The sequence below is a fragment of the Panthera uncia genome, chromosome F1 (assembly GCF_023721935.1).
Source record: "Panthera uncia isolate 11264 chromosome F1, Puncia_PCG_1.0, whole genome shotgun sequence".
Lineage (NCBI taxonomy): Eukaryota > Metazoa > Chordata > Mammalia > Carnivora > Felidae > Panthera > Panthera uncia.
In genome coordinates, this window is record NC_064813.1 from 64,021,021 (window position 1) to 64,034,146 (window position 13,126).

Consider the following 13,126-nt stretch of genomic DNA (forward strand, 5'->3'; position numbering starts at 1 on the left):
TGCCAAATCACGATTCCCAATATCCTAAAAATGTGTATAGTCAGCAACATTGAGAGTTTACATTTCAACCCATTACCTCGTGTAGCATGTATCCCTTGGCATATTCTTCGTCAATCTGAGACAAAACAAAAGGAATGCAAACACGTTTATTTGAGAATCACTGGTATAATATCGCATATATTTAATAACCAGTGCAGATCTTTTCTGTTTTCCCTTTTAACTCTTAATTGTTATGTGTTGACAATTTTTCTTTTTCTTCTTTTTAAATATGCTTTTTTTTTTTTTAAGTTTGGTGATTTATTTTGATGGGGCGCCTAGGTGGCTCAGTCACTTAAGCATCCGACTTCACTCAGGTCATGATCTCACAGTTCATGAGTTTGAGTCCTGTGTGAGGCTCTGTGCTGACAGCTCAGAGTCTGGAGGCTGCTTCGGATTCTGCGTCTCCCTCTCTTATCTGTTCCTCACCCACCCACTTGCGTTCACTCTCTTTCTCTCAAAATAAATAAGCATCTTAATTTAATTTTAAAGTTTATTTATTGGGGCGCCCGGGTGGCTCGGTCGGTTAAGCGTCCGACTTCAGCTCAGGTCACGATCTCGTGGTCCATGAGTTCGAGCCCCGCATCAGGCTCTGGGCTGATGGCTCAGAGCCTGGAGCCTACTTCTGATTCTGTGTCTCCCTCTCTCTCTCTGTCCCTCCCCCGTTCATGCTCTGTCCCTCTGTCTCAAAAATAAATACACGTTAAAAAAAATAAATAAAGTTTATTTATTTATTTTTGAAAGAGAGAGAGAGGGACAGAGAGAGAGAGAGAGAGAGAGAGAGAGAGAATCCCAAGCAGGCTCTACACTGTCAGTGCAGAGTCTGACACAGGCCTCAAACTCATGAACCGTGAGACTATGACCTGAGTCATGATACAAAAGTCGGAAACCAAGGGTCGGTTACTTAACTGACTGAGCCCCCCAGATGCCCCTACATGTTAACGACTTTAATACTGAGTCTTTTGTTTCATAAAATTTCATTCATTGAATAAATGGATATGTATTTCATTGTTTTTATCATGCTTCAAAACGTTAAAAAATAATTTATATTTTCATATTGTAATTTAATGTCATTTATGAAAATAGTGGATTGTTCCAATAAGTCTAAAATGGCTGCAACTATATAAATTTCTTAGACATGACTTCATGTACTACTTGAAGGGAACCATTGCCTGAGTTTGGAATCAATGATACAGAATTAAATGTCATCACGGGTTGTCAAGTAAATTTGTTTCCATGTAAATAACCAATACCTTTTATAGAGTCTCCTAAAGCAAACACGATGCTTAAAATTATACAGAATTTTAAAATTTGATTTAATTTCCAAATTAGTATTTTAAGGTGAACAGGGATATAGCAGATCCTGTTGGCTCGGTTGTCTAATCCAGGACCCATACCTAAACCTATTTTGCCCATGTCTCTGAAGGGGTTCCGAGTATGGAGATGTTGGCAACAATTTGCTAGGATTTCTGGGAGAGCTATTGCTGGTGGGGTCCCAGCCGCACAACTTTTTTGCCGTGAGTGTGGAAACGATGCCTGGCACTTAGAGATCTATTTTGCAACCTTAAGGAAAAGTCCAAGAGAGTGACTCATCTATTCGGGATCAAATAAGCAAGGAGCATTCCTAACTGATACAAGTATAAGGAGTAGTTTAATTATAGGGTAAGAATTAATAAGCAGTCATTTTTTGAAGTACCATGTTAGCATCCAGTTGAACTTGTCAATGAGAACACAAAATTTTGAGGAGAATGTGTTACTGACTGTCAATTCCCATGTCAAATATACTAAAAGAAAAATGTCATTTCCTAAAATTCAGATTTGGGTTCCTAACAGCTGTTTTTAATAACGGAACCAGAACTTTTTACAGAGGAGTTTAGCCCATAACACAGAGAAGGAGAAATTCAAAGAGAGAATGGAATGTCTTATAGCTTAAAAGCAAATTTGCTTTTTCCTAAATTTGGCTTCATGGCTGGAAATAAGTAATCAGGATGGAAGTCTGGATCTCGCTTTTCATTGTTCCACCAATCCGCTCCTCTCTGCTGAATCAACTTCCTTCAAATCCAAGTGTTGGATTTTCAGTAGTTTGATTCATTTAAAAGCCAAGCCAACCAAAAATACCACAAAAAAGGAAGTTTTTAAAAGTACATTCATTCTGGGGCTCCTGCGTGGCTCAGTTGGTTGGGTGTCCAACTCTTGATATCGGCACGGGCTGTTACCTCAGGGTTGTGGGATCGAGCCCCAGGTCAGGTTCTGCGCTGAGTGTGGAACCTACTTGGGATTCTCCCTCACCTTCTCTCTCTCCCTTCCCTATTCTCTCTCTAGAACAAACAAACAAACAAACAGACAGACAGACAAACTTAGAAAAGTACATTTATTCCAATGCTTCAGGCTTCCAGACTATCTCATTTGTCCTGGACTGGAGTTCTCTGGGAGTTCCCTGTGACTGGATTCTCCTAATTACCAGGCTGAACTGTTTCACTTAATTGGAGCTATTATGGGAATGATTGTTTTCTTAGTTATCTTCATTAGCCTATGTAAAATCCCCAGGAGAGTCTGTCTTCCCATGCTGGTTATGCTCAGAAAAAGATACACACATACATACATATGGGGCTGGGGCAGAGAGAGAGAGTTCTACAGGAAGCATCAGATCTATAAATCCCTACCTGGTGAAGGAAACGAAGGTCAGTTGGAAGACTCAGGGTAGAAACACAGCAGAAGGGCAAAGGCAGTTGATCTTAGTGACTCTATATGGCTGGCAACATCAGGGTAGAGAAAGATTGAGTCTTCTCAATGTTTGTCCAACTTTGGAGTCCAACAGCAGGAAGGTCAGTGATTTAACTAATTTGGGGGAATTGGAGCTACCTAGGAAAAGAATAACCCACCTGCATAAGAATAGATAACCTTAGAGTGCACGCAGATACTGTGAATATCTGTGAGATTATTTGGAGCAAGGAGAAATTAGGAGAAAACGTTATAAGGCAAGTTCGTACAAAGCATAAAAGTTTCCCAGGATTAAATATCAAAATATTAAAATTTCCCAGGAAACGTGTGGGACGTAAATGGGGCCAAAGCTTACGTGATTTTTGCTTTAAAACAAGTGAGCATAGTGATTGATTTCTGAAATGTTTCAGGTATCAATGCTTCAGGAATCAAATGAGATTTCCAGTTAGCTGTTTGGCGTTACCATCATTAACATTTGCACTAGACTTAGGATTACTAACTTTTGGATGAAGATAGATGTGGGCTCAGTGGCTTCAACATCAGGAATTTATTTTCTTACAATGCTGAGAACTAGAAGTCTGAGATCCAGGTTTGGGCAGAGTTGCTTCCTCATGAGGTCTTTGTGGTTTGTAGATGGCTGTCTTCCCCCTGAGTCTTCCTGTGGTCCTCCCACTGAAACTGTCTGTGTCCACATCTACTCTTCTTGGATGTTCATCAGTCATATTGGATTAGGACCCACCCGAGTGACCTCATTTTGATTTAATTATCTCCTTAAAGACCCTTTCTCCAAATAGAGTCACATTCTGAGGTCCCAGGGGTTAGAATGTCAACATGTGAACTTTGGGATGACGGAATTCAACTTGTAACAGGTGGAGAGAGCAGGTTTGTGTCCAGGTGAGACCTCTAAGTGGGAGGGTTCTGAAGAAAATGTGGATCACTGGAGAGAGACCCACAAATAAGGAATTCTGGAGCCACTGTAGTGAATGAGAGTAGAAGGCCAAAAGAAGTTGATAAGCAATCTTGAATAAATAAAGTCTCTGTGTGAGAAAAAATATGGAGTAAGAAATAATAAACAAAGATAGAAAAAATAAACAAAGATAGAAATCTGGGAGGTGGAAGACAGAATAGCCAATGAGGGAAATCAGGATAGCATGATGTCAAAAAGGCAAAAAAGGAAAGACTTTCAACGATCAGGTGATTCACCTTTGGACGTTAGTGGCAATGAGGAGATGGGGGGGGGGGCCACTGAATTTTTAATAGAAAGCCACTGATACACTTTAAGAAAAGAGATGTGGAGCATTGAGAGCAGATCATTGATTCAGAGGGTTTCAGGAGCGAATGAAGTCGATAAATACATATTGATGTATTAGGGAAAAATGATGTTGATACAAAGGAAATAAATAGTCTTTGTAGAGATAGCACTTTTTCCCAGGATAAGATTTGTGCCCATTTGACATTTGATAGCAGAAAAGAGAGAATCAATGAAGAAAATAAAACAAATGTTTCCCAAAATGGAATAAATTAATAGGACCATATCCTGCAATGTCTTGAGTTTAAATTGCATTTCACAGAGCCTCCAACCCCCCTGTCCACCTCCGCTCCCCATACAATCCCCCTGGAGCAGCTCTGCATTTATGGCTTCAATTAGCCACTTTCCATGAACTACCTCATTTGACCAAAGCCTTATGTCACAAAACACACTTGAGATCCATTTTTCTAGAAGAGGGGGAAGGGAAGGAATGGGAGATTGTAGAATGACCCATCGTTTCTTAAAAAAAAAGATGAATGGTGGTTTTTCTTTTCTGAATATTCTCTGAATAGTTGTTAAATACATATTATGTATATTATCCATATATACATGGAGGGATGAAGGGAGAGAGAGAGAAAGAGAGAGACAGAGGATGTCTTATTTAGAGGCAGAAAGGGAAGGAAGAGGGTGAAATTCACAAGTGATGGTTTGTCTTTGGCATTAGAATATTCAATGAAATCATATGCCAAGAATTAGATGAGGAATTGGGAGTTTGAGGAAAGAATTTTGAAACCATTTTGGGGAGATCGTTGGGGAACCAGTAAGACTTGAATACAGAAGAAACATCACCTAGCTGTTCCCTCACTGCCTTGTCTAATTCTTTCTTTGTCTAAACACACCTGACCAGTAGGATTAGCATCACCTAGAAATGTTAGGCATGCAAATTCTTTGGCCTTATCCCATATCGATTGAGTTAGTAACCTTCAGGATATGGACCAGCAATCTGTGTTTTAACAAGCCCTCCATATGGCTCTGATGCATGCTAAAATTTGAGAATCACTGGTCTAAAATGTTGACTCTGCTTTCTGCCTGGATATTTTTCCATACTACAACCTTAGTTGTAAGCATATGGAATATGGACTATTTCTTTCTTCCTTTGTCTTCCTCTGCATCCCCAGTACAGGGATCTACACAGTGCTGGCATTCGGTAGGCATGTTTACTTCCTGGCCAATAATAGTAGGCACCTCCTACAAGGCTTGAGTGAACTGGGAGTTGGAAGTCCTTGTTTTCAACTAGAAAATGGAGAGCCCCAATCAAAGTGCCGCTCAGGAGTTCATCTTCTCTGCTTTCCCTTATTCCTGGGGAAGTTCTGTCACCTGTTTTATTCCATTGCTCTTCATTTACACCTTCATTGTCATTGGAAACCTTGTCATCATCACAGTGGTCCAGCTGAATGCTCCCCTCCACACACCCATGTACTTCTTCATCGGCACCCTTTCCTTTCTGGAGATCTGGTACACCACAGCGACCATTCCAAAGATGCTTGCCAGCCTGCTCGGTGAGAAGACCATTTCCTTAAATGGTTGCCTCCTGCAGATGTATTTCTTCCATTCCACTGGCATCAGCGAGGTTTGTCTCTTGACAGCCATGGCCTTTGACCGCTACCTGGCCATCTGCAGCCCTCTTCATTATCCCACTATCATGACCCCCAGGCTGTGTGCCCAACTGACTTTAGGTTGCTGTGTTTGTGGCTTTATCACACCCCTCCCTGAGATTGCCTGGATCTCGACACTGCCATTTTGTGGCTCTAATCGCCTGGAGCATATCTTCTGTGACTTCCTCCCCGTGCTACGCCTGGCCTGCACAGACACACAAGCCATCGTCATGATTCGGGTGGTGGATACTGTCCACGCAGTGGAGATTATCACAGCCGTAATGCTCATTTTCATGTCCTATGTTGGCATTGTGGCTGTAATTCTATGTATTCGGTCAGCTGAAGGCCGCCGCAAGGCCTTTTCCACGTGCGTCTCCCACATCACTGTCTTTTTGCTTTTCTTTGGCAGTGTGGCCCTCATGTACCTACGCTTCTCGGCCACCTACTCCTTATTCTGGGACACAGCCATTGCTCTGGCCTTTGCAGTCTTGTCCCCCTTCTTCAACCCCATAATCTACAGTCTGAGGAACAAAGAGATGAAGGAAGCTATAAAAAAACACTTGGGTCAAGCTAAAATCTTTTTTCACAAGACCGAGGACCTCAAGTAAGATCTAATTATTGGACGTCTATATGGCCACTGGTGCCTTTTCACTCTCAGCTCTGTGATCTGTCCTTTCCCATCAGCTGTTTACCGAGACTGGTCTTACAGAGGTCACCAAGAAACAGAATTCCCTAATAACTGAATTCAATAGTTTCTTTTGCTCTGTACCCAACTTGGCACATTTTTTAAGAGTACATAATTTATTTATTTAAATTAAAGTTAGGTAGCACACAGTGTAGTATTGGTCTCAGGGATAGAACCCAGCGATTCATCTCTTACATACAACACCAATCTCATCTCGACAAGTGCCCTCCTTAGTCAGATAAAAACAAATATGTCAAGTGCATTAAGGAGGGCGCCTGACATATCTTTGGATCTGACTATGGTAATTAAGCTTTCTGCCACTCACTTTAGTCAAGATAAGTTGATTTTCTGGAAATGATCTGGGTAAACATTTAATTTTAGCATTGTCAAAGTATTTGTTTGTAAGATATGGTAATGGAAAAATTATCTTCATAAGACTAAGTTCTCTCCATGGTACTACCTATGGATATAGTTGAAAAATAACCCTAATTCCTAACTTGAATATTTATTATTGATAAATAGCCATATAGACATACTTCAGCAGGTCCTATTATGACTCCCCTGCTCCTTTTGTACCTTAACAATGTTGTGCAAGGTGAGTTCCATTCTGGGTCAATAATGAGTCAAGGCCATCTTCGTGTGCTTGCGGCCAACTGTAATGTGTGAAGCTAGTGGAGGCCATTGTAGTCAACAGTAAATCAACTTCAGGTACATTGGTGACCATGAGAAACTAGGAGAATGGGTAGGCCTCTGTAGAATTGACAGGGGATGAGACCCAAAAAAGTAGTTGGCTGCAGTTGTGTGGTGGTTCAAGACGATGACAAAGAATCTTAGAGCAAGAAGATCACTAAATAATACTTTAAAAGCAAAAACAAAACAAAACAACACAAACAAACAAAACTTGGCCTTCAAAAAAGTGAACAAATATAACTAATCTATTCATTAATGAATCAGTATTTTTTTCATAGTAAATTGAAAAACTTAATCTTTGTTTTCAATGTCATAAAGGGTATTGTATTAATTAAGCAACAACATCGATAAATACTTATTGAATGGATAAACCAGTATGGCCATGCTGAATGATCCAGCCCACCGATCACTGGTATTGAGAAACTCTTCCCTTTTCAATCTCTTTTCCCCTGGCTTTGAGGATGGTGGGCTCTTCTTGTCCTCCTTTGTTTGAGGGCTCTGTCTTTCTGACTTTTCTTACACGTTTCATAAAGGGTGATTTTCTCCAAGGCTCACCCCTCAGTTAGAATGTGATGAAGTGCTGCTTGGGTGGCCCAGTTGGTTAAGCGTCTAACTCTTGGTTTCAGCTCAAGTCATGACCTCGCGGTTCATGAGTTCGAGCCTTGTGTCAGGCTCTATGGACAGGAGAAAGGGGAAAGGGCTTCTGAGAAAACGCTAATACTATCTCATAAAGAGCTCAGAAGGAGAAGAAAAGGTAAATGAGAGAAAAGCAAAAGCCATAGGTTGTGGGTGGAGATGTCTTGACAAGGGAAGTCTTCAGGGAATATTTGGCATAAAAAAAATGAGGGAAAAGAGAAAAAGGGAGATCATTAGCGTTGCTGGGTTCACGTAATGTATCTATGTCTCACATTCTTCCAGAGAAATCAGGAATGGAATTACTTCACTGACTGACTGACTACTTATTTTAACTGAATTTTCCCAAGTACAATATTGTTTGTTAGAGAATCGATCCACATAAATCTCCAACATGGGAAAGGTTTACACGATTTTATCTGTTTTTTCCACTTTTCAATTTTATATTATATAAACCTTTCCTAGATATTATCAATGTCCCTAAATATTAATATAGCCTAAAACTCTCTCACTTACATCTATACTTTTCCACCCACAAGCTGCTCTCCAAAGTGAGGCTAAGTTATTTCTTAAAACTTAGATCTGACCACTTCATTACTTTGTTTGAAATCCTATGATTAGACCCACCCTACTCCAGATTGTGAGTGGAATTTTAGTAAGTAATGTCTGTGTGTGTGTGTGTGTGTGTGTGTGTGTGTGTGTTGAATAAAGAAAATTCCAAGAGGAGGGAAAAATAAAAGCAAAAGAAACAGGAAAAGAAGGCTCATGGAGTGTGTTGATATTCATGTGTTACTTTGTAACACTGCTCTTAGTAAATCTTGGGGTCAAGTGGCTTCTGACTTGGTCAGCACAGGAACAGCCAGCTCATTCTTGTTAATTTTAAATATATTTCTTTTCCCAACAAGTGTGCTGCATTTATTAACCTTACTTTCACTTCTAATAATAAAATAACATTTTATATCTTCACGGCTGTAATTATATCAATAATAACAATATTATATTAATAATAACAATAATACAATTTTCTACTTATTGGGCGTGCATTATATACAAGACATTGTAATAAATGTCTCCTGTATATATGTTACTTGATAACAATCCTAAGCGATGGGTATTAATTACTATCATTCTTAGTATATAAGTGAGAAAACTGTGGCTCATAGGGTTTAAGTGATTTGTCTAAGGACACACATTTAGTAAGAGGCCGGACTGTGATTTGCACCCCATTCTATTATTTCAAAAGCCTTGCTCTAGGGGTGCCTGGGTGGCTCAGTTGGTTAAGCCTCTGACTTCGGCTCAGGTCATGATCTCCCAGTTCATGAGTTCGAGCCCCACATCAGGCTCTGTGCTGACAGCTCGGAGCCCGGAACCTGCTTCAGATTCTGTGTCTCCCTCTCTCTCTGTCCCTCACCCGCTCACACTCTGTCTCTCTCTGTCTCTCAAACATAAATAAACATTAAAAAAAAATTTTAAAGCCTTGCTCTTAACCACCATGTTATATTCCTAATATTGCGTCGATGTTCCTGAGAAAACAGTGACATGCAGAGGACTCGCTTCTCAGAAGCTACTCAGCAGAGACCATCCCTGAGGTTCCCGTAGGTGCTATTGAAATACTTCACCTATTTCTTCAAGAAACGTCTAAAAATTATCTACCATATGCAGGGGAGAATGATGTGTGTTGGAATAATGCCGGGACGAGGCACATTCTCTGATGTCTGGAAGCTCAAGGTCCGGGATCCGAGTTGAACAAATTCAAGGAGCTGAAATATTTACTTTGCTTTTCCTCATCCAGTAAGCAACCATTAAACTTCGTCCACATTAAAAAAAAATCAGCATGCATAGGGTTAGCAAGGGTCTTCCGTAAGTGGTGGGACAGAATAAGTTACTGTTATTAATTTACTGTTATTAATTATTACTGTAATTAATAAATTACTGTTATTAAAATATGGAGCTGGCTTCACATTTGTTCTCATCGTTTGCATGGTGGAGTTCAGCTGTGGGACTACTCCTTAATCACAAAACAAGGTAAGAATAGAAACCCGTTTGTATTCAGGAGGATATTATTAAGGTGCCGGAGAATAGAACACAGGATGCTAATTCTCAGTAATTTTGGACTATTAGTCGCTACTGCAAATCTAATGACTTGCATCGTTTTGATACTTAACTTCTGCCTGCTCAGCCCATGCACCTTTGACCCGGTGCTGTGTCACTCTTGGAAAGCTGCTACAAGAAATCAGAGATGTTGTCCACACTGAAGCACAACAGAAACTGCTACAACCGAGGATGAAAAAGAACCACAGAGAGTTAGGGAAGCTCATCAAGAGGACGGGACCCATGAGCCGGATCCCGGGGATGGGAGGTCCAAACCCCCTCCCCTGTCCTTGGGATGTGGGTTCCATTGGCCCTTCCCCCTCTTGGAGGCCGGCCAAGGACTCAGATGCTCACAGCTGCTGGCCAGTATATGCCGCTGAACCCTGTTAATGTCTCACTATAAACTCTTAAGACCCTGGCGAGTGGGTACAGGAACCTGTGGCCGCCCAAGACAAGCCCGGTATGTAAGTTCCCTTTGCTTATTATACCCGCCACCTACCGATCTGGAGTGGCCCACCTCTTTCTGGGTCTCTCCTTGTCCTCCACATATGGGGACTGGTCTCAGATTACACCTGCAGAACTCCCTGCGGTGGGGTGGGGGCTTGCAAACCAACACAGAGATGCTGTCGACTTTATCCTGAAAAGGTACTTGTCCTCCAACACTTGGAATCTTGGAAGAGGCTGCACTGAGCACGAAGGCCACCTGTCACCTCCCCCATCCTGGGCTGCCCCCAAAGTTTCAAACCGCGGCTGCTACTTCTGGGAATTGATCATACATAATTGCTAACCAACCTACCACCTTGTGGCCCGAGTTGAATGTTGGGATCGAATCCAAAGTATCTCCTGGGGCTTTGCTCCCATCTCGAGTCAGTGCTGGGGGCAAAGGGGAGGGTTACTTAGAGGGGACCTCCGTGCCTCCCTGCAGTGACCCTGCATCCACATTGCGAGGGTGAGCCACGAGCCCTCCTCCTGCTTCCCACCTCATCAGTGTGCTTATTAGAGTTTACTATGTTTATTATATATAATTATATACTGAAAAACCCTCATAAGTAATTCAGCATGTAATTTGAAGGTCATTATGTTCACTGTTAATGTTGTCCCGCATTTTTTTTTAATTAAAAATTTTTTTTAATGTTTATTTATTGAGACACAGACAGAGACAGAGCGTGGGCAGGGGAGGGGCAGAGAGAGAGGGAGACATAGAATCCGAAGCAGGCTCCAGGCTCTGAGCTGTCAGCACAGAGCCTGATGCGGGGCTTGAACTCACAAACCGTGAGATCATGACCTGAGCTGAAGTCGGACGCTCAACCGACTGAGCCACCCAGGAGCCCCCCTCATTTTTTTTTTTTAATCTCAGACATCTCATCTGCATGGATTTACTGAACAATTCATTACTGACCAGTTCTTACACATGAGGCATTGATAGTTTCTGAACAAAAGAGTTTCCACTGAAGCCCTGGAGAGAGGCCTGTAAAGGCACAATAAAAAGAAGTAACAACAAAATTCATAGAATCATAGCAGAAGTAGTAACTAGGCGGGGTGCCTGGGTGGCTCAGTCGATTGAGCATCTGACTTTGACTCAGGTCATGACCGCACAGTCCATGAGTTCGAGTCCCGCTTCGGGCTCTGTGCTGACAGCTCAGAGCCTGGAGCCTGCTTCCGATTTTGTGTCTCCCTCTTTCTCTCTCTGCACCTCCCCAGCTAGTGCTTTGTCTCCCTCTGTCTCTCAAAAATAATAAACGAAAACGTTAAAAAAAAGGAAATAGAAACTATGCTTGCAAAATCAAGAAAAACTTCAAAGAGAAATCCTATTTCTTCTGAGACGTGCAGAACCTTTACTGTTTCTTTATGTTTGTTTATTTACCTTTAGATCTCCATCCACATTTAATTTAGGAAAAGTTCTTGACGCAAACCAAGGACAGACAAGGGACTGCTTTTAGGGTATACCTTGCTCTATTTCATCCCCAATAATGGTGGCATAGAACTTTCTCTGGGAGGAATGGAAGCTGCTTTCTAGGCAGTGTCCTCTCTTATTCCAAGTAAAACCAAGAGCTGACACACCCCGAATGTATTTGGGGTAAATGTGTTTTAAACATTGGTTCCGATTGAACTTTTGACACTTAAAGTTATCTTTACTTATTCATTCATTCATTCATTCATTCTTTTAGAAAAAATTTATCAAGTGTCTATTGTCTTTTAAACAGGATTGTTTCTTGCACCTCGAAGGTAGATATTTATCGCATGTCTTACCAAGGTGTTGTCCTCTTGGTGGGAACACATGGCAGTTCAAGAAATCAGAGACCGCTTCCTTTTCTTTTGGAGTCTCTGGCTATCATCACCTTTCTCTGAATGCCCCAGGTGGCTTACTCTCGCCTCCGTTCACATGACATTGGCAATGAGGAGGCTCATCTCTGGACCAGATTTTCGAAAGACCATAAAGCGGTACTAAGTTTTCTCCAAAGTCACCTCAAAAGTAGCTCTGACATTCTTTTCACTGAAATTCCTCTGAACCCTTTGACACCAACTGATCAGAGTCCCGCATTATCTTTTAATTTGTTTCAGAAACGGGGAAGAGAGGCCATAATGGAAAACTTTGACGTAGACATGAAAACTTCCCTTTCAGTGACCGATTTACAAACGTCCCCGTTCAAGTGGCTTATATTTGCAATTACGAACTATGCTTACGTCTTTTTGTAGAAAATCCAGTGTTACTGACATCACTTTGCTGTAGCACATGTATTTTGCACGCAGACAGCTCTCAGTGCAGGACCATTAGCATAACCTTACACATGCAGTGTGAAAGTGCAGCCTCTGGTTTGTAAACTCCTCGAGAGCAGGCATCTTGCTTCGGTCACCTCTATGTTCCCTCTGCCTGTTAGAACTCGGTGTCCATGAAAAGGCTCAATAATAGTTTGCTGAAAGTGTAAAGGTTTTTTTTTTATTTCTTTAAATGTTTATTCATTTTTGAGGGGAGGGGGCAGAGAGACAGAGGGAGACACCGAATCTGAAGCAGATTCCAAGCTCTGAGCTGTCAGCACAGAGCCCGACGCGGGGCTCGAACCCATGAACTGTGAGATCGTGACCTGAGCCGGTCAGATGCTTAACCGACTGGGCCACCCAGGCACCCCTGAAAGTGTAAAGTTTTAGAAGAGAGATAGTCTATGCTTCTTGACAAATTAGACGTTATAAAAAAGTTAAGGTATAGAAAAAACTCAGACGGTTCCCACACTCCAGGGTACGGCAGGGGAGGGCAAGTAATGGGTGAAGGCAAGGTATGTGATATATACACATACAGCACTTTTTAAAGAATGAAATGAAGCCATGTCACAGACAGTCCACTAAAATTTCTATGACTGGCATATATTT

General features: G+C 41.6%; 1 protein-coding gene across 1 annotated transcript; it reads left to right on the plus strand.

Moving 5' to 3' along the window:
* The first annotated feature begins 5,306 nt into the window (after positions 1-5,306).
* On the plus strand, positions 5,307-6,269 carry LOC125925993 (olfactory receptor 6K2). Its single transcript, XM_049635298.1, has one exon. The coding sequence runs from the start codon at positions 5,307-5,309 to the stop codon at positions 6,267-6,269; it is 963 nt and encodes a 320-aa protein (XP_049491255.1).
* Positions 6,270-13,126: the final 6,857 nt, after the last annotated feature.

Coding starts and splice junctions, on each gene's coding strand:
- LOC125925993 (XM_049635298.1), top strand. CDS start 5,307: ATGGAGAGCCCCAATCAAAGTGCCGCTCAGGAGTTCATCTTCTCTGCT.